The sequence below is a fragment of the Dryobates pubescens genome, chromosome 4 (genome assembly GCF_014839835.1).
Source record: "Dryobates pubescens isolate bDryPub1 chromosome 4, bDryPub1.pri, whole genome shotgun sequence".
Lineage (NCBI taxonomy): Eukaryota > Metazoa > Chordata > Aves > Piciformes > Picidae > Dryobates > Dryobates pubescens.
Genome location: NC_071615.1, coordinates 12,810,030 through 12,835,711, shown reverse-complemented (window position 1 = coordinate 12,835,711; position 25,682 = coordinate 12,810,030). Strand labels below are relative to the sequence as shown.

The 25,682-nt window shown below is 39.5% G+C and overlaps 3 protein-coding genes across 4 annotated transcripts in view; 2 read left to right on the top strand and 1 right to left on the bottom strand.

Moving 5' to 3' along the window:
* Window positions 1–662: 662 nt before the first annotated feature.
* On the top strand, window positions 663–10,446 carry PLA2G10 (phospholipase A2 group X). Its single transcript, XM_054180608.1, has 4 exons — window positions 663–888; window positions 5,641–5,806; window positions 7,670–7,776; window positions 9,650–10,446. Exons 1-4 carry the CDS (start codon window positions 822–824, stop codon window positions 9,793–9,795), a joined length of 486 nt encoding a protein of 161 aa, XP_054036583.1. The 5' UTR covers window positions 663–821; the 3' UTR covers window positions 9,796–10,446.
* A 1,147-nt stretch (window positions 10,447–11,593) lies between these two features.
* BFAR (bifunctional apoptosis regulator) lies at window positions 11,594–18,284 on the bottom strand. 2 transcript variants are annotated; one of them, XM_054180605.1, is made up of 8 exons: window positions 18,194–18,284; window positions 16,292–16,618; window positions 15,313–15,514; window positions 14,801–14,967; window positions 13,990–14,134; window positions 13,566–13,736; window positions 12,843–13,045; window positions 11,594–11,987 (listed from the first exon to the last, which is right to left on the bottom strand). In XM_054180605.1, exons 2-8 carry the CDS (start codon window positions 16,555–16,557, stop codon window positions 11,795–11,797), a joined length of 1,347 nt encoding a protein of 448 aa, XP_054036580.1. In that variant the 5' UTR covers window positions 16,558–16,618; window positions 18,194–18,284; the 3' UTR covers window positions 11,594–11,794. The 2 variants fall into 2 exon arrangements, with proteins under 2 accessions (XP_054036580.1, XP_054036579.1); XM_054180604.1 differs by lacking the exon at window positions 18,194–18,284 and adding an exon at window positions 17,361–17,439.
* Window positions 18,285–19,801: 1,517 nt separating this feature from the next.
* The window catches only part of PARN (poly(A)-specific ribonuclease), a 48,256-nt gene continuing 42,375 nt past the window's right edge, over window positions 19,802–25,682 (top strand). Inside the window, exons 1-8 of the mRNA XM_009898834.2 lie at window positions 19,802–19,890; window positions 20,291–20,368; window positions 21,167–21,246; window positions 23,135–23,202; window positions 23,298–23,379; window positions 24,095–24,155; window positions 24,791–24,956; window positions 25,139–25,204. Of these exons, the coding sequence (XP_009897136.1) occupies window positions 19,872–19,890; window positions 20,291–20,368; window positions 21,167–21,246; window positions 23,135–23,202; window positions 23,298–23,379; window positions 24,095–24,155; window positions 24,791–24,956; window positions 25,139–25,204 (620 nt within the window). The 5' untranslated portion in view covers window positions 19,802–19,871. The remainder of the gene's footprint in view (window positions 19,891–20,290; window positions 20,369–21,166; window positions 21,247–23,134; window positions 23,203–23,297; window positions 23,380–24,094; window positions 24,156–24,790; window positions 24,957–25,138; window positions 25,205–25,682) is intronic.

Genomic DNA, 25,682 nt, shown 5'->3' with positions numbered 1-25,682 from the left:
ATGCCCTGGTTTCAAGACAATAATAAAAGGTCTGATAAAATACTTGGAATATATGAACAAGTCAAAAATCACATAAAAGTAAGTGTATTGACTATGTTGAGAGAGGCAATGAAACTGTGACTTCAATATGGCATCTAACTGTAAGTTGTACAAAATAATACATCAGTAGGAAAGGTAATGGGAAAAATGTTTTAAGTGCACAAAAAAAAATAGTACACAGCTCTAACTGGTTATGTGAAAAAGTTACTTTGATCAAGCAACAAACATTTATAACCAGTGTAGGAGCCAGATGTTCTTTAACCCTCCAAGAAATGTAGAAATTGGGAGACAAATTATGGCCAATTCAGACTACAGGAATAATGAGTGTATTCTGTTTTCCTTCACCACTAGAATAACTTACAACACAGCTCGCTACTATCTTAACTCTTCAGATTAAATTATCTGGGACGTGCTGTAATTCAAAAAGAAATTATAGCTACCAGAGTAGGAAAGTCCTGGAAGGATGGAATGCAGCCCCCTCATCAGACGCCAGCAGACAAGGTGACAAGAGAGTGTCCCGTCTGCACGGTGCTCCGCTGCCCGAGTGACAGGTCCCAACTTTCCTCAGCTCTCCCAGCGGCAGCTCCTCCCTTCTGGCCAGATGGGCATCAGAGTATGGGCTCGGGCTCCGGCGACCCTGCTCAGGCAGAAGCAGCCTTTTATAGCCGGCACAGAGCTGCCCCAGCTCACACCTACACACTCCACTCCCGGAGCGCCGCGCTTGTGCCAGGAGCCCGCACCCCACCTGCCCGGGATCTGCGAGACCCACACGGGAGCTGCTCATGGGACCGCACCGCCCGGCGCTGCTCCTGCGGCCGGCCCTGCTGCTGCCACTTCTGCTGGCGGCCGGTGAGTAGAAGCTGCTGCGGACCCGGGGAGCCGGTGCGGAGTGGCGGGGCAGCGCCCGGCCAGCAGCACCTCCCCGGGCTGTGATGCGGGACGCGCTCCGTACCCTGCGGGATGGGGCTTGGCGGCTTGGGGAGAAGGGAGGAGAGGAAAAAGAAATAGCATTAGGAGAAATGCTCACTCTTGGAAGGAGTGCTCTGAAAGGCTGCCGGACGCTGCGTGTAACTCGCCCAAACGGGAACCAGTGAGCTGCTGGCAGCGGAGCTCAACTGCGCGGACAACCCAGTCCTGTCCCACTGACCTGAGCAACCTGGGGGTTGGCTGAGAGGCTCGCCTTACTACCTAAAGTTCATCAATAATGTGCAAGCGAGTTACAAAGCCCAGCATTTAAAACGAGACTGCAGGCTGCACCTGCAGTAACAATCTTCCCACAAAGGCAATAGTTACCAGCGCCAGCACCTGTGGGCAGTGGAGAGAACTATCGCAGGGCACTTCAGACACAAAGCAGCGCAAACGCTAGGAACTGCTAGAACCGAGATTGTCTACAAACTCGTAACTGGGTTATTCTGAAAGAATGAGTCGGTCTTTATGAATGTTATGATGTGAGAATGTAATTAAAGGACCCCTGCATCATACTCGAGCATAGCCAACTACTCAGTTTGCAAGTATTCAATTTTTTTTCTTTGCTTCTTATGTTCTATTTATTAAGCAGTATTAAAGGCTAATTGTAATAATTCACAGAATGTTTAGTCATAGGTTTTCTGAGGTATTAATCAGTATAGTATCTGAATATACTTCTTCCTTTCCTTTTGTCAAACATTATCCTTCTCTTTCTGATAGGCAGGGTGGGCTGACACAAAAGTATCCACTAATGTTAGGTTCCCATGGTTTTACCTACAACTAAAAATTATTTTGAAGTTCAACTGGTCACAGCCTGGCTCTCACGGAGTATTGCAGCCTTTGGTACTCCAACCCCAGGGTACTCAGCAGGCTGGGAGCACGATACTAGTAAATTTCTACAGGCATGGCTCTAAAGTGATTAAGCTAACCCCATGCTGAACCTTTGTGACAGCTGCAAGGATAAACCCCAGTTTTCCAGAATAGCATTCAGCTGCCTTAATTGATTCTCCTTTGTCATCTTGCCTTTTTTTTTTAATACATCCCTACACACCCTTGCAAATTCACCAAACCAAATCTTGCAAGTAGAAGGATGCTAAGGACAAGAGCATCAGTTTATTACAGAATGAAGCAGGGCCTGGGGTGAAGGGGAATGCAAACACACAAAGACCATAACGTAAGGTGCTTGCATAATGAGGCCAACTTAAGGTCCCACCAAGCTCACTGTCCCAGTTCTTTACTCATTCTGCATTTTCACCATCTTTCAGACTTCATCCTTTGCACAACAAAACTTCAGCAAGAACATTTAAGGAAAGAAATAAAAAACAGTTTCACTGGCTCCAACAGCCTAGGGTGGTCATTACAGAGTCTGGTTTCGATCTGATAGCTCTGAGTCAGGCATCAGTGTCACCCATTCTGTAGGCAGTGAGGAGGAAAGGAAATACAGTTTACCTGTTTCTCAATGCTTGGTCCACAGTATCAAAACAGGCAAATCTATCCTTTAAAAAAATGAACATGTGATCAGTTTGTGAAGATAACACATCAGTAGTCTTGGCAACAAGATGAGGTAAAGTAGTCCATTCCTGATGGCTTATGAAACCAGAGGAAAGAATCTAAGAAGAAACCTCAACATTTCTATAATGCACACAGTTCAAAGGTTTCCAATTCTGGCAACATCTTGCAGATGCATCAGAAAGTCTCCTTATTCCCAAGTTTCAAATTCTGAACTACACTGGAGCACTATAGGTGTAGAAAGCAGGTATCACTGTAGGAAATCTTGCACATATTACATTTAAAATGTTTTTGTGGCCTCAGACTTTGAAAGAATGGCTCAAAATTTTAAACCCCATAAAACATCATAGACTGTATTAGATGCTAATGATTAATGTAGATACATATCACAATTATGCAACAGTGTGGATCAAAAAATAATTGTATCTGGAAAAATAATATTTGCATTATGCCTATTACAAGATAAAATGTTATAGGAAATAGAACCTTACACAAAAAAAAATGTGCTTCTAAACAATTTTTTTGTTATTTTATGCATAAGGAAATTTAAGGTTCTGAATTTTAAAATACTGCTGTAAGCTATTCAGAAAACTAGGCAAAATGAGGAGGAGGAAGGCATAGTGGAAGACATCTCACAAAGCCACAATAATATACAGCAAAGTCTGAAGTCTCAAGAGCTTACACAAACAACAAACCAAGAGGTCATTTGGAGCACATCCAGCTTTGCCATTAACCACTAACATGTTCCTTCAGACATTGCTGGATGGCGACAAGAGTCTGGTTAAATCTTACTAAACACTGAAGCATAAGCAACTGTTATTTGTAACGCTGCTGCCTTATTGCAGGTTTGTTTTTTTTCCATCTGGGAGTTTACTGAACTTCTATTAACAGTGAAGATCACACTTTCAATGCTATAGACAATCTGGTTATACTCAAACAAACACTTCTGCTACCCACAGCTGAAACACATACTCAGAGCTGCAACAGAATGGGAGAGGATCGCATGTCAGTTCCACAATATGACTGTTATTTTGATATTTAGAACTACGAGTTCCAAAGAGTGCACCCAGTACATTTTACAGACCCCTTGAAAGGATCTTTTTATCTAACTAAACACTAGATAATACCCTGGAACGGAAGCCATAACAGAACAGATACTGTTAAAAACTAGTTTTAAGCAGAACAGCAAGCAACTACATAACCAAATAAGTTTTTTTAACTAAAGATGTGATTGCTTTTTACCAATGGCCAAAGATGCACATGTGCAAGTTTAAGCACTCGTTTCAACATTCTCTCCTCTCCCTAGATCACATGCCTACGAAGCAGGAGGGAAAAAGATTTGGGAGTAGCTGTCAGTCAGGAAAGTTTTAGGAAACCTAAGTATTTTAAGTCAGGAGAAGCTACAAACATTCTTTCCAAAAGAACAGAAGAGGATGCTCAGGGGTGACCTTATTGCTCTCTACTACTACCTGAGAGGCAGTTGCAGACAGGTGGGGGGTTGGTCTCTTCTCCCAGGCAACCAATGACAGAACAAAAGGACAGAGTCTCAAGTTGTGCCAGGGAAAGCTTATGCTGGAGCTGAGGAGAAAGTTCTTCACAGAAAGAGTAATTGGCCAGTGGAATGGGCTGGTCAGGGAGGTGGTGGAGTCATTGTGTCTGGAGGTGTTCAAAAAAAGATTGGATGTGGCACTTGGAGCCATCGTTTAGTTGTCAGGTGGTGCTGGGTAATAGGTTGGACTTGATGATCTCTGAGGCCTTTTCCAACCTTGTCGATTCAGTAATTCTGTAAAAGTTCTTCTACCATTCTCACAAACAAACCAACTGTAGTTCTTTATTTCTTCAAAAGGTGGTATCATGAGGTGTTTAAATACCTTTGTTTAATGAAGTAAGGAGTGCTGGAGGCCACCACCATCCCACACATTTTGAGTTACTCAGCTGTGTCTGGAACAGTACTTCTGGCAGATCATCCATTAACTTATTATAGTTAACCATATAATCTATTATAACAGATTAGTCTATTATAGTAAATGATACACATTTTATACAAACTATATAATCATATACTTTTTCTGCAGGATAATAAGTATCAAAGCTTTCAATGACAAAATCTAAATAGATTTTCTGCTGTCTCTCTCACAGATATTACCAGTTTTTAAATCTTTCCCGTTCTGCATCCAGTACTGGGAGTTAAGGTTTACAAATTGTTCTTGTCAAACAAACAAACAAAAAAATTTGATCAGTAAGACAACTCTAATCAGCAGCCTTCCACTAATTTGTTTTGTAGTCACCCAACTTCTTTAACATTACTGCAAACAGCTTGGAGGCTGCACTGCAAGGAAATGATGCCTATTACCAGTAAGTGAGTTTGCTGTATTAGCTCAACCTGAAGGATGAAATTGAAGCCTTATAAAGTCACCTGGCATCTCAACATTTATATGCTGCTGTGCACCTACTGCTTTAGCACTGACATGCTAAAACAAAGTTCCTAAATACATCTTGTTCTGGTGAAACAAGGGTGAGAATCCTTTAACAAGAAAACCCAAACAAAATGGAACAAAAAACCAAAAAGCAACCATTCTCATTTCCCTGGAAATGACTCCAAGCACTTGCCCATTTCCCCACCCTATACCTATACCCACCCCACCACCTCCATCAGTTACTTGGCTTGTCTACAAATGAGGAAAATCAGAAGCCCATCACACAAGATGTACTTGCTCCAATGCAAAGCATTACATTCTACAGAGCAATGACATGGGCAAAACCACATTATGCTAAGGAGAAAATACTTAGGGCATCTAATCTTAGCAGCTTGGTGAAGTTAGACCACAGAACACATGCTAGCCCTTGCCAGTTTTGACTGGACATGACTGAAGTCTGCCATTATATGCTGCCTAGAAGGGAGGAAACCACTGCAGGTATTCTCATGTTGTTCATTATTCTGCTCACTATAGACTGGGGAAAAAAGGGACTGGGTCACGCAAGTGAGGCTCCAAAGTGTCAAAAAGAAAACTATGTTATTTTCAGGTACTGGCTTTCATTATAATTAAACAAAACATAAAACAAACCCAACAACTATTTTACATTTGCATGTTTAATTCCATAAAAAGAACTGTTTTTCTTCCACAGTTTATAAAGGCACTTTTGGGGAAGCCCATTTCAGAAATCGAAGAGGTGTTCTTGAATTAGCTGGAGCCATTAGATGCACTACAGGAAGATCTCCTTTTGCCTACCTACGTTATGGATGCTACTGTGGTCTGGGAGGAAGAGGATGGCCCAAAGACAGAGTGGACTGGTAACTGTTTACCTAAGTAATTAACTACTGAATGTATGCAGATGACAGAGTGAGAGGCCTATTTAACATAAGTGGAAGAACTGAGTATAAACACACCTCAGATTGCCAAGAACATCTGAAGAATTAGAATTGTGTCACTGTACATCTGTAGAAGTCCTACTTACTTTTAACTCAAACTCTCATTGCATTAATACTGGATTCACAGTACAATTGGGTTTCTTTGCTGTCGCTGTTTGGCCAAGAGCTAAGGAACTAAGTTTTTGGAGCAGTTTTAAAGCTCAAACATCCAACCTATCTACAAACCTACAGATTAAAAGAAATTGCAATTCAAAATTGAAAATTTGGTTCCACCACCATCCACTCCATTTTATTAGTATTCAAAATGATACACAGAAAATTATGCAAAACTGCTGAAAAATAACTTTATATTAAAAGGAATTATTGTTACTACAATAATTCTAAAAGCAGACCTTTGCATTTAGCCCTAGACCGCAGCATACTGGCTATCATCAGTTTAATTTATAATTGAACATTAGCTAAGAGGAAGATTATTTGTAATAATTAAATAAGATTGTTGCAATGCAATAAAAATTTGTGTATTTTCAAGTTTTCACTGTATGTGAAATCTCAAGTTCTGATTTATCAGACAGATGCATCAAAAATTCTAAAAATGTTTGTAGGGACATGAAGATAGCCTTCACTGTAGCAAAAGAAGCTCAATTTCCACATTTAATTATCTTAGTACAGCAACAGGGACCCACTAGAATTTTTTTATTTCTGTCCACGAACTGGATGTATTAAGCTACTTCACAGGCATGTGCTGCTCAACTGCCAGGTACTGCAGGATCCTTGAATGGCAATTCTTATGGAATAACAAAGTGATTATTCAATACGCATGGGACGAAACGCTAATTGCAAGTGAGTTCACTGCATTCACTTTTTCTGTTGCAGACAAGAATTCCTCAGGCAAACTAAACATCATCTGCCTGCTGTATGTCATATAATGGTTTTAGGCTACCAGGAGGAAACTGAATGACTGCATGTAAAGATCTCACAGATAGACCCTGTTTTTCCACCAAGTCAAAAAGCAGTATAATTAGTTCACAGCAAAAACTTGCAAGCCATTTAATTTCAGGTCTTTGGGACTCTACATAAGAATGCTTTTTTTAAACATTAAAATATGCCTGCACTGCTCAGTTCCATGATGTGATACAAATCCTGTGAATTCATTGTCCCAGTGATGACAGAACAATTTTGAAACAATCATTTTGGGCAACTTCCCAAATTTCCTCATGATATTGAGAAAACAGTTTTCATTATATTATGGCATTAAATAGCACCCATGCTTATTCACTAACCTGCTCTCAGCTCTTCTGCCATCTAAGGACTTTGCTGCAAGGTAACATTTACGATAGTATGGTGCAGTCTAACAAGTTTCATCCTATCCCTGTAACTGCTACCCTACATCAGTAACTGGCAGAAAAATATATCATTTATTATCTGACAGACTATTCTGGCATTTCATCTCTTTCTTGGAAGGTGCTAGGAGAGAGGTTTACCCACATAAAAGTTTCTTATATTTAAAACATAGAATGCTTTAAAGATTCCTTGTATTTTCATTTTGAGGAAGTTCTGCTGGATCAGTACTTAGTAGACATTTTACTCATCACTGACTACATGAAAAAGTAAGTGTTTTTTTCCCAGGTGATCTATTAAACAATAACCCCGTAATAGGTAACTGTAGATTTGTGTATGCTGTTTATTTCACAGCCTGTAGAAACACAATGATCAAAACCAAACAGATTATGTGGCCATAAATCACCCCAGTATGAATTAAGGCAAGTCCATTTCTGTTGCTCTCAGGTGCTGCTTTAAACATGACTGCTGCTATGGTAAAGCAGAACAAGCAGGTTGTCAGCCTAAGATAGAAAATTACCACTGGGACTGTGAAGACAATACTGTTGTATGTGGTAGGTGAACAGTTCCAATTAGTTTTGGTGTTTGGGTTTTTTTTGTTTGTTTGGGGGGGAGGGTGGTGGTGTTTGTTTTGGGGGTGGTGTTTTGGGTTTTTTGGGGTTTTGTGGGATTTGGTTTTGTTTGGGTTTATTATTATTTTACTGATTGGCTCATTGACTTCATAGAAAGATTAATTTTTAACTTTAAAATTCTTATTTTACCACCCTTCATTTTGTGACCTTTTTGCCAGGGTATGCTGTGCCTCCAACTGAATGCAAATATTACCTCTTAATTCCCACCTACTGACACACATAAGAAACCAATTGTAATCTATAAGCTCCTATTACCCTTTCTGAAAATACTACCAGAACCCCCCTCTTTTGACTCTGCATTTACCTATGCTGAGGAACCCACATTATGCTACTTCCTGCAGGTCTCCAACTAGAGAAACTGCAAACATGAGGCAAAAGAAAATAATCACAATTGTTTAAAAAAAGGATCCTTTTCATACCTAGCAGAAAATATTTCATACCATTTATAATGGACAAGTTCTTGGCATACTTACCACTGATCAGCTGCACAGCCCCACTGATAATGGCTGAAATTTATGAATGAATTCACGATTACAACTTACAGTTTCAAACACTAAGCTAATAAAACATTTGATGTGTATGTTTATTTATGGAAGTAACATGTCCAAAGCCACAAAACATAAATTTGAGAGCATTCACATAATTAGTGTAACTGGCAAGTTACAATCTACCTGCATGTGGCTGTAAAGGTTCTCCAGTTCCAGTCCAGAAGCTGACAATATTTTAATACCGGCCAAGACAGTAGGCAAGTCATCAAGAAGCAAAGCTGAAACAAAGTCCCTGGCATACCATGGACAAGATTAAGTTTGGAGCTGTAACAACAGAAGGAGTAGCAGTTATCAGTGAATATACCCATGTTGATGGTGCAACTAGCTACCCTAAAAACTGCCCAATAGCATAAGGAGCATCAAATAGGATTAAAAAACCCCAACAATAGTAATTAATAACACTTCCAATTTCATAATAGAATTTAAGTTAATTCACAAAACCGAACACTTGTTCTGCTCTGATACAAATCTCAAGCAGAGATCTGGATAATCTTTCAAAATATTAAATGCTCTAACTATAATCAAGGATTCTTCAGCTTACAGCTTACAGTTGCAGAGAGAAAAAACAAACATGTCTGAGCTGGCACAATAAAACCAAAATATATTGCTGTAGAAGATAATATTCATGCCAAGCAGAAATGTTTATGCCAAGAAATCTGTTAAATTACAACACTACAATTATACAACAAATATAGCCAGACATGGATTTTATCATACTTAAACACACTTTACCTAACTTCTTACTGAATGCCTTAATAAAAAAGAAGTGGGCAATTTAAGCTGAACATGAAGCATCTTTGCATTGCTTATTTGACCTATACAATTTTAATGCTACATCTTTGGCAGATTAAAGCATATGTGAAATGGAAAATACCTTCTCAAACTCAAGTTTCACTAGAACAATAGGGCAGGCAGGGACTGTCACATACCAGGTTCTAAAGAAGAATCACGAGTTCCTTTATTAAAGAATGTGCATTAGTATATTCTCATGTGCCAGGACTCACTGATTATTGTCACTAAACTAAACCAAACCATGCCTGATTATTCTGTTGCTGAGGTGTCCTAGCACAGAACTTTGGCTAAAGAAAATGAAAGTCTTACTAAAGCTCAGTACACTTCCTATTGCACTTGAAATGTAACAGCCATTTATATGGCAAATATGGAACATGAGGTAGCAGCTCCTGCTATTCCATTTGGTATTTTTAATTATCTCAGACTAATATCAAACTTACTGTGTTTTCTTTCAGAATCACTAGAGGATAAGTGTCAGAAAATGGCATGTGAATGTGACCGTGAAGCTGCCAAGTGCTTTTCTAAAGCTCCCTATAATGCAAAATACCTTTTGTGGCCAGACTTTATGTGTGGTGAAATTCAGCCTTTGTGTAGGTATTAGACATATGACATCCATCTTTATGAAAACTCTGTATGTGTTTAAATCTAAAATGCCCTTTTTTTGGTCACAATAGTGACCATAAAGGATTTTCCCATTTCTTGATCCTTCTTCCTACCATCTCAGCCTTTCCACCCCAGAATAGCTAAAGTAAACATTTATCTGCTTGTAAAACCTTAACTTACAGTCTAAAAGCAACTTCGTTAGTTCTGTGTAAACTTTTATGGACTAAACAGGAATTTATCCTCTTAAGGAGTAGCTGAGCTACAATTTTTATTTATACTCAGATTCACATATTTTTCAGATTCATAATACCATTCACTGTAAGCTTTTTATCCCCCCTCCACAAGCTGTAAGAAATAAATTAAACTTTTCCACCAACATTTACCTTAACATTTCTTAACTTAGAACTGACAGGAAGAAATGCATGAAGTGACAGTGTCAGCACAAAGAGCTCTCTCATCTATATTAAACTTACTATGAAGCCTAATTTAACTTTTCCATCTTATTCACCTAAGTAGTCCTGCCTGTATTTAAAAATACCTAATATTATTTTGCTCTAGTATTTACTTCTAAATTACATTTTTCTAGGAAGTTTATTTAATATGGCTCAAACTCCTTACTCTGTGAACACCTTGAGTTTCCTGTGAGCATGGGGAGTTCCACCGTTAAAACTTCAGTGCAAACACAAACCATCAGGAAGACAGATACATTAAAAATGTAACAGTCACTTGGGACCACCTTCTTTTCCCATAAACATTTGACCTTGGACAGCATATGTTTGCAAAGTTTAGACGTATATACACCTCATAAGGATGTAAAGATGGTTTTAGATGGTCACTTCACTGTTTTCTGAAGACTTTTAGGAAAACAGTAACACAAAGTCCCAAATATACACTTTTTCCAAACAGCTAATTTTAACAGTTTAAGGACTAAAAGTGTTTTATACCTACTTTCACCCACCTCAACTTAAAGATACAGTTTGCACAAGCATTCAATCTAAAAAAAACCTTAAAATCAAAAAACAGTTCTCTAGGAAGGATGAAGATTTCAAAAAGAGATCTTTAATCTTTAAAACTATTCATAGGCAAATTTAAAGTTCATATTATATATATAAAAACCACAACAAAACCAACAACCCCACACAAAAACAAACCCTCAAACAATGTAGAATGCAGGAGGACAAAGCTCTTGAAAAACCTAACTTTTGCTTCAAACCCCACGCATTTACAAATGGCAATCCTGGTGACAGCAAATAACTCTGCAGTCAGTATTTGCTCACAGACCTAGATATACACATTGTATTGCAGTAAGATGTAATTACAGTGTCAGGTCACTTTTCCAAAATAATAACTTTTTAAAAAGATAACCCTGAATATAAGAACTAGCAACTGACTTCAAGAGAAGAGCATTAATGGAGCTATTGATGAAGTCTAACTGATCTGAATAATGGCAATGAGCACATTTTCCAAAAGTCTTTGAGAGTGGGAATTTTAAACCAAACTGTGAGACTGTGTTTCTGACAGTCACAACTTCATGTGTAAAGCAGACTGAAAAAAATGAAGCATTTTCAGTATCAAGCCTATCCAGGAAGAGCTTTCCTTTGGCAAACTTGAGGAACACACTGCTGGTATGAAATGCTAAAAGAAAAAAACAACCAATAAATCAAAATCACTGTAGCAGTGCAGAAGATATTGATTTTAAGGCAGACAGAACAGAGAATGTTGTTTGATCAAAAGCAGGATGACATGACACTTTCTGGGACTAAATCAGGCATGTTTTGTATTTGTGGTTTTTTTTTTTTCTCAATAGCAAATTTCTGGTAGTAAAGCCCATCCCTGGATTTGGAATCAGATGGTTTAAGAGTAACTTATCTTAAGGCTTTTTTGTACATTTAAAATTAACATAATCCACCATTTTCACTGCCACATATGTAAGAAAAGCAAGCTCAATTCAGGTGTCCATTTTTAGGAGCTAAACAGATCAAAAGTTCCAATGCCCATCAGTGAACTTGTGTCTCCAGACGCCTCACTTCTTTAACCACAAGATCAATGTTTATAATTGGATTAAAGTATAAGGCCCAGTAAAACAAACAGTTGCAGACAAACTGAGGAATAAAAGGCCAAAAAATTGCAACAAGAAGACCCTGGGTTGAGACTTTCCAGAAATGTCTCCACATTCTTTGAGGAATAGTCCTGTGAAAAAGGAAAGAGAGAGGCTTAGAGGAACTTTCAATTTTGTTTCTACTCATTCTTAGAAAAGCTAATATGTGCTGCAGCCTCAAATTATTTAGTCCTTACTCAGGAACCTGTGAAATATCATTATGCACCCCAGAATAATTTTATTAAATTACAGTAATACTACATTTTACATGGGGAATCATTAAGTCAATTTATTCAGACCACAAAGCCCAGCAAGTTGAAGTGGTCAAATTCCAGATTTTCTTAGATTATATCAAAGTACCCTGTTCTTTTTTGACCACACGTTCTGCCCTCTAGCTGCCAGCAGAGAAAATGAGAACCCAGTACACACCAAATCAAGAACTTCTCCTATGCAAGTTCTAAAGACTGTAAATAAAAGCTGAAGCAGTAACTTAGAACAACAATTCGGATCACTTATCAGAATAAGTATCAGCATAATAAAGCTTATTTATGATTCTGAGGACTCATTCTTTAATGCCTATACTCTAAGCGTACCACAATACTCTGTACTTATTTCTCAGCTGAGAGCCAATACCAGTTATCATAAAAGGCAGTTCCCAAAGTAACAGTTAATATTTACCCAATGGTTAAGAACATGCTTACTGCCATCACTGCATCTGCTACATCGGACCAGCTGTAAGAAACTCTTTCAAGTACACACAGAAATAAAGATATTCAAGAATGAGTATTAGTATGTGTGTGGACTCAGATTCATATATTCTTATTAATCTCAGAGTTGTGGCAAGACATTGTCATTTCAGTGAGTAACTATGAAATCATAAGACTGTTAATTTCTACTTACAAGGCCAAGTACTTTCTACCCTCCTCAACAAATTCAGGAAGACTTACTTCAATTCTCTTCTTGACCAGAGCCTCCAAAATGAGAATAATTCCAGGACAGATAGCAACATGGCATTCACAATTATAAATCTTGATGTCCAGTAGTGCACATCCAGCCAATCCCAAGCAAATTCAGCTATCAACTGGTATGGTAAAAATAAATACTTTACAACGAATTCTCTCCACTGTTTCCAAGAAGGATCTTTAAGGTCCTGTAAATTAGGATAAAAAGACTGTTAATCAAATTCATATTAAACTGACACAACACTGGCTGATTTCCACTTCTATTCTTGAAAAATTGTTTTTCATACACTGAAGACAGTAATTTATCTTGACTACACTTTCTGGTAGATATACTATAATGCAGTACTTTCCATTAGATTGGAATAACACATCACAGCCACACAGACTTTACAATGCTGTTTGTTAAAATACAGATATTTTAAGTGAACAGCCTTTCTATAGTCATGTGAACTTAAAAATCAGCTTCACAGATTTGAAGTCTTGAAAGCCTTAAATCAATCCTATTAAATGTAATGATTACAACAGTAGTTGCATACAATAAAATCAAACCAAGGAATCACTTTGTAGGAATTTTTTTTACAAAGTTGTATTGTAAAGATATGAAACAGTGAATAATTACATCATTTGTTTTTATGTTGCTAGGCTTAAAATGCTTTTATCTAAAGCCAGTAGCACAGTATTTTGTATTTCAGTATTTTGAACACTTACTAGCAGTTTTGGGACAATAGCTTCATATTTGTCTTCTTGCATAGGGCAAATTGTGTGGATGAAAGGTAGGAAAGCTTCTGCATAATCAAACACGTATAGGTATAACATACTGAGTCTTGGAGAACTTTTCAGTGCATAGAGAAGAAAGAGTGATTTTCCTGGATTTACTGCCTGAAAGAGATCAAATAATCAAGTTTCAAACAATGGAAAAAGACAATGAAGGGGACATGCCAGTTCTCAGTTTTTTTCTGACAGTAATTTTTCAAAGGATCATTTTTCAAGTACAACTGTTCATTGAGTTGAGCAGTCTTTACAAGGGTAATCCTATGACCTTAAAGCTCCATCTGCCTTTAAGAGCATTTTCTTTTAAAGATATTATTTTAAAAATATTTAACATACATGCCAGACTTCGTATAAAAATTACCTTATATTCCCAAAGGTTCTGTGGTGGTTTAACACCTAAAGTTTTCACACATTCCAGTTCCTCCATTATAGCTTTTCTGTGGTTACTATTCTCTATACTGTAAGGCTCTTTTGTAAAATCCTCCTCTGTCAGTGTTAGAAGGAGTCTACAAAAGAAGAATTAAGGTCTTCACCAAAAGGTATTACTTAACAAATTAGCTATTACATACTGACACAATAAGCTGCTGATAGAAGGTATCACCTTTCAAATTACACTCCCTATCAAGTGTCCTGAATTAACTGCATCCCAAACCCTGGGTTTTAAAAATCCTTCAAGTTTTCTCTTGCCTGCTTTCAGCAGGCAAATCTATCAGCTTGTTGGCTATTACTGAACACACTTCTTCGGTACTTGTAGTCTGGTCTCCTGAAATCACACCTTGAACTCCTGAGTGGAATGCAACAATAGCATATGAATAATTTCACAAGAAAGAAACAATGGGAGAGGTGAATAATATGCCAGTATGATTTTACTTTCAGTATCGTTTAGCCTGCACTGTTAGCATTTTAACAAGTTCTTAGGAAATGTTCAGTTAGCTTGCTTAGTATCTGCTACAATACTTTTCACAGAATCACAGAATAGTATAGGTTGGAATATAGAGATCATCTAGTCCAACCCCCCTGCTAAAGCAGGTTCAAGGGAAATTTTATTCTGATACATCAACACAATATTCCCACAATCTATGGAATGAAGTATAGTCATTTCACAATATACCACCCCCAATATCCAGCAGCACAATCAAATGATAGCTGTTCTTGACAATTAGGCCTCTCACCTTCCATTTACTTTCTCCAGTAAAAATCTTTCTTTATAATGTGAAGCCCATGGACCGAGCTGCTCCAGCCAACGTATTACTTCCTCTGAAGTCCATTTAGCAACAGGCTTGTGGACAAGAAGATCTTCATTTTCTCTGCTACTCCAGTGATACCCAAGTAGAACTACCTGGGAGTGGAAACAAAATGGGGGGGAGTGGGGAAAGAAAAAAGAGTTCCTTTACCTGCAAAGCAAATATATTAATGATATGAATAAACACACATTAGGGGTCTTGACAAGTAGAGTCTTTCTTTTTATGGATGCTGGAATATTCAAGAAAGTATCTTGAAATGTTACCCAATTTGTCTAACTTCTGTTTAATGTATATTGCAATTGTAATTCTGCTACCTTATTTACTTTGCTCAGATGAAGTTTCTTCTGTGCTGACAACCTTTTTTATGTGCATGTAGTTTAAGTATCTTTGATTGCATGCTTAATGAAGTAAATATGGAAAACCAATCGGGTGAAACTTACTGCTACACAAGTTAAAGCTGTCAGAACGCCTGAGAAAAACCCTCCTCCTCGAGGATTAATTCTTCCTGTGTTCGGAACTGTAGGGATCTGGTCATTCCCATATTTTTGGAAGGTTGCTAAGCTGTGTGCTATATCACTGTTTTGTTGAATATCTTCTTTTCTTTGTTCAATGGCATCAGAAAATAGCTTTTCAATAACATCCCTAATAGGAAAAATATTTGTCATTGTACTATAACCACTGCAGCTTAATGTTCAGAAAAGGGAATAACTTTTGGCTTTGTTTTCCAGCTTCTATTTATGACTTTTAAACCAAGAAAACGTTAGTTATTAATATTTTGTTAAATCAGTTACTTCCAAACAGTTCCCTCAGCTTCTAAAGACAGAGAAAGTTAAAACAAATAAGAAATAAAAGATTTAATTTTTATGTGATAAAACTGACTTGTGTATGCTCCTGGCAAGCCTTGATTACTCAAAAATGCTAAGCAAAAGACAACATAAAACTCTACCATAAATCTTACCATCTACTTATTAAAATGTTATCAACCTAAAAGTGAATCAAGAAATTGTGGGTAATTCAAGACAGCAAATTGGTATTTCTAGCTTTGTGCTGCATTAAGATCACATTTCTTCCTATATATATATAAAATTCCTGAAACAGATATAATTACTCAATTATTAAAGATAATTCTAACTTAGAATTATTAGGAAACAACTAGCAGTATTTAAAGAAGGAAATGTGTCACTTCTAAGAACATTTGGGAGAAAAAAAACCACTTAAAACATGGTCAGTTAACTTACTTTCCATGCAGAAAAATTCTAAACAGTTCAGTACAACTGCAGAATGTAAAATATTTCAGGATTTATCATCTTTGTGACAGCTGTGATTACCAATAAACTACTAAAAATCTGCAGCAAACTCAAGAAACCAGACAACTAATTTCAATGGGTTTAGAAATTCAAGAAGGCACAGCACACTCACCTGAGAAGGATGTTGACTTTGGGGAATCCTTCCCATTTTTCTCTGCATTCAGGGCACTCATTCTTCTTGGATGACACCCACCACAAAGCTAGGCAATGTCTACAGAAACTATGCCCACAGTTCAGAGTGGTGGGATTGACCAGAATGTCGTAACAGCAGTGACAAAGGAACTCACTGGATGATAACTGCTGACTGACCTCAGAAGTAGTGCATGTTTCAACTTCTGCTCTCTCAGTTTCACTTTGTAAAGTCTCATCCTCTTCCATTTTCTTTGTCTTACACAATCAAAAGCTCTCTTTTATCTTCAAACTAGGTAAGGCACTACTTCTGCAAAGTAACAAGATAAACCTCATTAAGAAAAAAATTTGTTACTCTACAAATTTGAATTTCAAGCAGTGTAATTTAGCATTGTTAAGTCTTCAATCGCTCTCATGGTTTGAAACTTTTAAAGTAACTTACATCATTTTTCATTTTGAGGAGAGCTTCTATTTTTTCAACAACATATTCATTGCAAACTACAATTAAAATCAGATTCCAGATGTAAACAGCTGGGTTCAATCTCCCTGTATTTTCCCTTCCTATAGTACCCAACATATGAAAGTGAAAAAACAACCCTCTAAGATTCAAAACAGCACTCAATATATGGAAGTGAAACAAATACCCCTAACTATGATTTAGATGACTTTTGACAGTATCTTTAATCAAAGTATTATTAATAAACAGCAAGTAAAAGAAACGTCATTAGAAAGTGACATTAAAGGAAAAAAAAAAAAACAAAACAAACCAAACCAAACACCCCACAACACACCAGTGTATCATAATGATCTAATTTACCCCACTATTATTCTTTCCAAGCATATGGAAGGAAACATTGCTAACAAAGGTCAGTTCGACATTACTGGGCAGTTAACAAAAAACGGATTTAATCCACAAAGTCACGTGCTTCAGAATTCTAACAGATTGATCCGCATTGATCTGCTTGCCTACTTGGTGAAGGACGGACCTCTGTATTTCCTGGTATTTCAGAAAATGCACAAACAAGAAGAGTCTAAGATTGTTCCAAACTCACCAAAAAGATAAACCTATTTGCTCGATGTTCTTACTATATTCTGTCAGATGGATGTGTCTAGTTTCATAAGATTACTTATCAGTCATGTTCGAAGCTATCAAAAACTATACCATTTTCTCCTCATACACTACCAAACCACTCTATACTGGCACTCTCCACCACTTGACTCCTGCTTAGTAGTAAGTTACCATCAATTCACCCAGATCAAGCTCAGAGGTAAGCGTGCAAGCTAGAATTAGAAATAAAAAAATATAAACTCAAGCACTACAGAAATACAACAGTGCAACTAGGATCCGCAGATGGCTGACAAACACGTCTTGTTCCTTCAAAGCAAAGACCGTTGGTTTTCTCAAAGACAAACTCAAAACCTCACAACAGCAGAAATCAAAACAAGGTTTTGCACCCAAGAACATTCTTCTAGTTCCCCTGGAACAGAGACAACAGGATGTCTGTGGGTGCGAAACGTTTCACCGGTCAGTCAGAGAACGACCAGAAAAGAGTCAGAAGTGGAAAGCAATTTACTAGCTCCTCTCCTGCCGCCTCTTTCCAACTTGAGCCTGCTTCCTCCCCCTCTGCGCTACCACCAAAACCGCCGCACCGGTGGCTCGGGCCTGCAGCGACGTGATGGCCGCTTCCTCTCGCCAAGCAAGGCCGGGCCCACCTCGGAGGCGTCACCCGCTCTCCCCTTCCCGCGCTGCAGCAGATGAGGGGAGCGAAACGGCACCGCTCGAACACCCCGGGCAGGGGATACAGGCGAAGGTCTCGCAGCGCTCCGCGGCAACCCCCGCTGGCCGAAGGCAAGAAACCAGACCCACCGCCCACTGCGGACTCACCCGCCGCCTGCCCCGCTGCTGCTTCCGCACAGCCACCCCACGGGGGCGCGCCCGGCCTCAGCGCTGCGCCGCTCCCGCGGCTGTGCCCGTAGTCCACGGGAAACGCAGGTGAGAAGCGGCTCGGCAAGGAGGACGGACGCTGAGCGGCCTACTCTGTCCGGAGGCTGCGGAAGGAAAACTGAGCTCGGGTCCTACGGTGGGCTCCAAACTGCACTCTGGTAGGGGTTGCTGGCACAACCTCCCGCTGGGCAGCAGCAGAGAGCTCATCATACAGTCCACGGCAGTAGAGCTCTTTTATCTCACAGCGTTTTATTTCAAAGCTTTTAAAATCATGGGGCAGGAACACTGCTACACTCACTTTTTTCTTAACACACTCACCCCCATATTTATGAGAACTGAGCTATGTTTGCTGGCTATATTTCTACACACCCAGGCAATCTCCCTTCACAGAAACTGTTCAAGGTTTATTTTACAAGCTACGATCGGGAGGTCTAGCCTCTGAAGTAAATTACAACTTTCAGACGCCAGTCTTGACTCCAGCGCTAACATGCTGCACCAGGTTGGTTCACACAGGCTAATGTTATCACATGAGAATCTTACCTGTATAAATACCCACTCACGGTTATCTGCATTAGCCTCTGTTATCTTACTGCATTTCTTTTTGACTGAAGCCCAGAAGAAATCGGATGATTTTTGGAAAGTACTGATGAGATACATGTTTTCACTGTGCAACACTGACATTCTTAAAGATTGTTCTTGTTCCAGTTTGATACAAGCTGCAAATCCAGTTCAAATTAGAGTTACCAAACCCAAATAATTATTTAATTATCCCACTGTTTCAGTAATTTAAAAAGTATGTTTCCTCTGCCCTATTATGCAGATTTCTCCAAAAGAGAAGTCATCCAGAGGGACCAGGCAAGCTGGTGCAGACATCTTGCTGAGCCTTGAGCATTGTTTAGTTATTCTACCATGATGGGTTAAAGGGCTGATTTTATCGTTTTAAAAGTGAGACAAATGCTTCTTCCATAGTAGTTCAAGCCTGCCAGTTCCTCCTGACACTTAATCATTAAGAAATAATCACCAGTAGTTCTCCACTATCCTCCTGGTATCTCCTCAGCAAAGTCCCATCCCTTCTTTCTCGCTGGTGCAGTTCTGTTTTTCCGGTCCGTGTTTCCCAACATCTCTAACACTCAAAATACCCCACACAAAAGCAGCTGGTTTAGGACTCCGTTTTTCTCTGGTGACCCTATCAGTTGTTCCGCTCCGCAGCTGCTGGCAGGGTTATTCTCCCCCGCCGTCACACATCGCGACGTGCAGCAGAAAGGCACTTTTCAGGCCTAACGGTCCGCTGCAGCAGCAGCACCAGAGGCTCTGCTGCCGTTCACATGTGGACGAACACACCTCGCCTTCGGGAGCAGTTTCTCAAACGCCGCGCCCGGACGGGCCGGGGCGGGCCTGGCCTGAGGCTGTACGTCAGAGTAAGCGAAGATCACACCGAAAGACCCACCGCCAGGCGCCGCCACGGGAGGAAATGGCGCTCTTCCCCCCGCCGCCTCCGGCCCCTCACGTGGGCGCTGACGCGCGGCGGGCAGCGGGCGGTTTCCGGAAGCGCTCGGCAGAGGCGGCTGGTGGTGCCGAGCCGGGCCCAGCTCTGGGCGGGCTGGTGCGGCCGGGCAGAATGGAGGTGATCAGAAGCAGTGAGTGCCAGCTGCTCTTGTACCCTGTGCTCGGGTCAGACCTCGCGGCCGCGGCGGGACGCTCTGAACGGGCAACGCAGAGGACGTCCTGGTGTCCGCGCTGCCCATCTCCAGGCTGACGGCGAGGTTCGGCCTCAGCCTCTCTTGCGGGGATGAAAGGAGTCCGCAGTCTTCCTCTCACCCCTTGAGGGACAATCTTGAGAGAAGTGCGTCGGGCGAGCTTCTACGGACGCTCTAAGGCCTCGGGTGCGGGCGGCCTTGGGGCGGCAAGCTCCACTGGCCCCACCACCGGGGCCGCGCTCTCCAGCTGGTTTGGGCCGCCTGTGCCCGCCTGAGGGGCGGCGGGCTACGGTAGAAAGTCGTTAGTAGTCTTAGGTGCGTTTTGCTCTTTTACCCGCAGATTTTAAGGATACCCTAAGCAAAGTATATGAAGCCATTGAAGAGTCGGATTTCCTGGCCATCGATGGAGAATTTTCAGGTACGGTCGCGCCTGTTTTGTGATTGTGAACTGTTGGCAGCGTCTGTGAAGGGTTCTAGGTGCCGAGTTTGCTCAGTGTTGGCCTGAAAAAGCTGAGATTATCCCAAAATAATAACTCTCTTATTATGTGTGCAGTAGTAAGATTTTGATCAAATAATGATACATGTCGTGCCGTTTCTAGTCTTTCCCCACTGTAACCTTTTAACAGCTGCAGCTCAGGAAAAAAGTGAGATTTTATACTTCTCATGAAAACAAGGCGTTGGGATAAATAAGGGAGGTCCTGCAAGCGTTTGGACAAGGAAGGACAGCACTAAGAACTTTTGCATTTGTGAAATGCAGAGGGTCTGTGCACCGGAGTTGTCGTAAGAGTTGCTTCAACTTTGGGGTACTGAGTTCAGTCAATATAATAAAAACTAAATGTGATCAAGATTAGGTTCTGTTAGATGTGGTGCTTATGAAAATACAGTGGTTGTTAGGTATTGTTATAGACGGCACCCTTCCCATTTTCAGTTAGACTCTGATTCTGCATTGTGTTGTAAAGGCCCATCAACATTGTTACTGGTGGGTCTTTCATTTTAATTTCATCTTGCATAGGAACAGCTAGAACACTGATGTTAAGCTGGATGTTTTTTTGCACTAACATGCATACTTCCATAGAAGAAAATCTTTCTCAACTGAAACAATCTCAACATGTACTTTAAGAGAAAAAGGTTTTCTTAGATTACAAGTTTTTGCATTTCTGTTCTGTGGTTAATTTTGAAAAACTTACCCAAAGCAAAATATGTTCTGCTTTTTCAGGGATCAGCGATGGGCCTTCTGTTAGTGCATTAACCAATGGCTTTGACACTCCAGAAGAAAGATATCAGAAACTTAAAAAGGTAAGTGTTTACCCTGAATAAAATGAAAATGTTAGAAAAAGGTTAGAACTCCTTTGTTCTGAATGAAGACAAGGTAGGGAAATATGACAGAACTCTGTAAAACTGAGTTATGTAGAGCAGGTGGGGATTGCATGTTTCATTGTCTGTGCTGACAGGAGATTTGGGGAGTGTTGCATTAAATTTGGAGAAATCATGATCAGGACACACAGATGCTCCTCACCAACAGTTAACAGATATGTAGAACTTGTTAAAGGATGTTGAGAGCGTTAAAAAGTATCAGTTCAAAGGGGAACTGGGTAAGAGAAATTCAGTGACAGAACCTACATCAGGACTAGAGTCCTTCCCAAATTATGTCCTACCAGTGTGTACTACCCTGAAGAGAAATGAAATGCCAGCTGCCACCACCTCTGCAGCACACACACAAAAAGATGCTGGAGGATGTGGAAAGAGTTTTGAAAAAATTCCAAAAGATTAGGAGACAATATGTGGTGTGTAAGGGTCGAAAGGTCACCCTCAGCAAGCTGGCTCATGACGACAAGCTGTGTGGTACGGTTGAGATGCTAAAGGAAGGGGATGCCATCCAGGGGGTCATTGAGAGGTTGGGCCTGTGTAAACCTCACAAAGGTCAACAAGACCAAGTGCAAGGTCCTGCATGTGGGCAATCCCAAAGACAAGTACAGGCTGGGCAATGAGTGCATTAGAGCAGCCCTGAGAAGAAGGACTTGCGGGTGTCAGTAGATAAAAATCTGAACATGAGCCAGCTATGTGTGCTCGCAGCCCAGAAAGCCAGTCTCATCCTGGGCTATAGCAAAAGAACCACAACCAATGGGTCAAGAGAGGTGATTCTCCCCTTTTTCTCTGCTCCTGTGAGACCTCACCTGGAATTCTCTGTCCAGCTCTGAGGCCCTCAGTGTAGGAAAAGTGAGGAGAGACTCTTTCTGAAGCAGTATAGGATAAAGGTTAGTGGTTTGAAACTAAAAGAAGATAGATTTACTTTAGATACTGGGAAGAAATTCTTGACTGTGTGGCTGGTGAGGCACTGGAACAGATTGCCCAGAAAAGCTGTGGATGCTCCTTCCCTGAAAGTGTTCAAGGCAAAATTAACCAGGCTTTGATCAGCCTGGTCTATTGGAAGGTGTCCTTGCCTATGGCAGGTGGGTTGGAACTACATGTTCTTTCAAGTTCCTTCCAACCCAGATCATTCTGTGATTTTAAGACTGATTTCCTATGTCTTGTTGCCACCTGTTATTTTTTTCCCCCTGTGATAGAACTGAATAAGCCTGTGTGTTTGAAATGAGTGTTTGCCCTTCAGTAGGAGCAAGTCATCCAATGAGACCACGATGCTTCTTTACATTCTTGTATGCTTGCAGTGTTATTAAAAAACTTTTTGATATTGATGCAGCTATTGTGAAATACTAGAGAACATCATTGTAACTTGCCTAGAGACTGTGCTAGTACATCTGTCACTATTTGCCACATGAATTAGAATACATGGATTTGGAAACAATACACAGCCAGTGTCCCTCACAGCCTGCTCCCATGCTGTGGGGAATATTGAGGAGACTTGACAGTTGCTTTAGGTGCGGCATCTTTTGTTTGCGAGCAGCAGGTGGAGAGAGGTGGGACTTCCCTCAGTTCCTGTCTGTTTATGTACATACTCCACATTATCTGTAGGCAGTAGTGAGGTGATTAAATTTGGGTGAAATCTAGTTGAAAAGCTGGTGTTCTGGCATATTTACTTCAAAACGACCACTGGAGCAAATGTTTGTTAAGGAAATTGAGATTTGCTTAATTTTGAAACTGAGAGTAATCATATTAATTGTGGATGCACCCCTGTTCTCTTTAAGTGTGGATGATTTTTATTCTCATGCAAAGTTTTCCTTTTCAGCATTCCATGGATTTTTTGCTCTTTCAGTTTGGCCTTTGCACTTTTAAATATGATCACACAGAAGAAAAGTAAGTTAGTACCTTATTCCTTGTCTTCCTAACGGAGAAATTTATGAAATCATATTGATAAGCTGTATTGACATGCAATTCATCTTTTTTCACAGGTATATAATGAAATCATTTAACTTCTATATTTTTCCAAAACCCTTTAACAGAAGTTCACCAGATGTCAAGTTTGTCTGTCAGGTTAGTAGTAAAAAAAAGGTTGGTTTTGTTTGGTTAAGGTATGCCTGCATCAAACTTTAAAAATAGTCCCAGGAATATTCTAGAGCATTGTCAAGGGAGAAGTGGTTAGTTCTTTTAACAGTTAGAAGGTAGAAAACCAAGTAAGTTTGTGTTGTTTTTTTTTTCCATACAGAATAAATAAGCTTCAGCTAAGAGCAATCCCTAAAAATGAGCTTTAAGAGAATATATTTGACTTCAGGTTTTAAATCTTGTTGCACATTACATTGTGTTGTTTCTGGTGTTAATGTTCAAAACCTGGCAAGATGTTTCTATTTTTATTTTTCTCCTCTTTCTTGTCTGACTTTCTATTCCCTTGCTTTTTCTGTGCGATCCTTTATTCTCATTTGCTTATCACACTTTTACTGCTTCCCAGGCAGTTGCCAGCATTATTCTGGTCTCAGATTTGTTCTGAACTGCATTTTGCTTCCTTTAGTTTCCTCTCTTACATTGCTCATTCTTTCATCTTAATCCCTTTAGCATATTTGCTGTTCTTGTACTTCAGGGAGGTTGAAAATAAATAACAAAGGTAGTATTAGCCTAAACTCTCTTTATGGTCACAGACATGGTTGCTCTTGTCTTTGGACTTTTTATAATCTGTTAAAACATATAAAAATAACTGATCTTTTGATGCCACAGATACTCTTGTAAGTGCTAAAGCTGTTTTCTTTTTTTGCAGAGTTCAAGTATAGATTTTTTAGCAAATCAAGGATTTGATTTTAATAAAGTTTTTCGCAATGGTGAGTGGTTTAGTTTTTTCCTTTCTTTCAGTGTCTGTAAAATTTATGACATCTTTCTTCATTTTCTGCAAAAATGCAGCCATTTGTGATGCTCTGCTAACACATAATGAAGTTCTTAGACTTACCAGATCTACAATTGTGCTGATAGTTTAGTGCTTGGCTGTTTATTTTTGTTTAGTGGCTAAATGTAGAGTAACAAGCTCTAGTGTAGTAGATCAGTAATCACAGTTTAGAAGAATGTGCATTGTTAAAGGTGCTGTTGCAGTCTCTTAGTAAAGTGATGCAAACAGGAAGGAAGAGGAGTGCTAAAGATTTTTGTGATTGTGATCTACAGTTCTGCAGTCCTCAGGCTCATGCCTTATGCAGATGAGGCAAATAGCTCTTAAAAGTCCAGTGGTACCAGCTAACCTGGGTTGTGCTAAAATGAACCCTGTATAGATGCTATGAATAAAGAATGGGGTTTATAACAGATGAATGTAATGGAAGGATGTAAGGACATGTTTAGAGTCCTCAGGGATATAGCAGTGGCAAATGCTTGGTTAGTAATAAGTCTTTCCTAAATCTTACTTCATGCTAATTTGTCTTTAGTTATGGTGAGCTTTTAATGTGTGGGTTTTGTTTTGTTTTTTTAAAAGGAATTCCATATTTAAATCAGGAAGAAGAAAGACAGCTAAGGGAACAGTATGAAGAAAAACGTTCTCAGGCCAATGGTACAGGTTCTCTGTCATACATTTCTCCTAATTCTGCAAAGTGCCCTGTAACAATTCCTGATGATCAGAAAAAATTCATTGAGAAAGTAGTGTAAGTAAAATTGTTTTGTATCCTCTGATGATGTTGAAACTAAACCAACCAATAGTGATGTGTTTGTATGTATTAAGAGTTTTGACAGTTCATGAGTTGTGAAAGTTCTTTGTTATGAAGTGTTTTCTGTTCTTTTGTGGAGAACAAAGTAGATGTAGAAGCAAATACTCTGTTTCTTTCAGGGAGCAGATAGAAGATTTATTAAAGAATGAAGAAAATGAAAGTTTGGAACTGGAGCCGTGTACTGGGTCAGTTTCTGACATTATGTATCCTCTAAAAAAATTACTTATTTTGGGCATATTAGAATTAGGAGAATTCTAGACAAGGAAGAGTATCTTTATTTGGGTTAACTGTAGCAGAACCTGCATTTGACTCCTCTGAAGCATGAGAAAATGTAATTTATATGGATATCATATTCTGCTCTATGCGCCACAACTTTTGCACATAGTGATAACATATTTAAATCTAGCCAAGAAGTGTTGTGCATATGTGAGCCTCCTTTTTCTATTGCTGAAATGCTCCATAAGCCTTGGATGTGCATTTTATAAGCAAATTTATTAAATCTATTGAGCTATCAGTTATTCATAGCTGATACTGTCTACTGAAACTGGTTTTAGTGTTTCTTCTTCTCAAAGTCTGCTTAGCTTTGGGATCCCCAGATGTTCTAAAAAATGAATTTTAAGGAATGTAGAAATAGCAGAACATTGTGAAGCAGGGGCTAAGGTA

Bases quoted from the DNA above. Each gene is read 5' to 3' on its own strand.
- PLA2G10 (XM_054180608.1), top strand. From the start codon at position 822: ATGGGACCGCACCGCCCGGCGCTGCTCCTGCGGCCGGCCCTGCTGCTG. The intron at 889-5,640 runs GTGAGTAGAAGC...TTTCTTCCACAG, and splicing joins GCCACTTCTGCTGGCGGCCG to TTTATAAAGGCACTTTTGGG. The intron at 5,807-7,669 runs GTAACTGTTTAC...TGTTGCTCTCAG, and splicing joins CCCAAAGACAGAGTGGACTG to GTGCTGCTTTAAACATGACT.
- BFAR (XM_054180605.1), bottom strand. From the start codon at position 16,557: ATGGAAGAGGATGAGACTTTACAAAGTGAAACTGAGAGAGCAGAAGTT. The intron at 14,968-15,312 runs GTAAGTTTCACC...TTCCACTCCCAG, and splicing joins CAGCTTTAACTTGTGTAGCA to GTAGTTCTACTTGGGTATCA. The intron at 11,988-12,842 runs GTAAGTCTTCCT...CCTTTTTCACAG, and splicing joins TGGTCAAGAAGAGAATTGAA to GACTATTCCTCAAAGAATGT.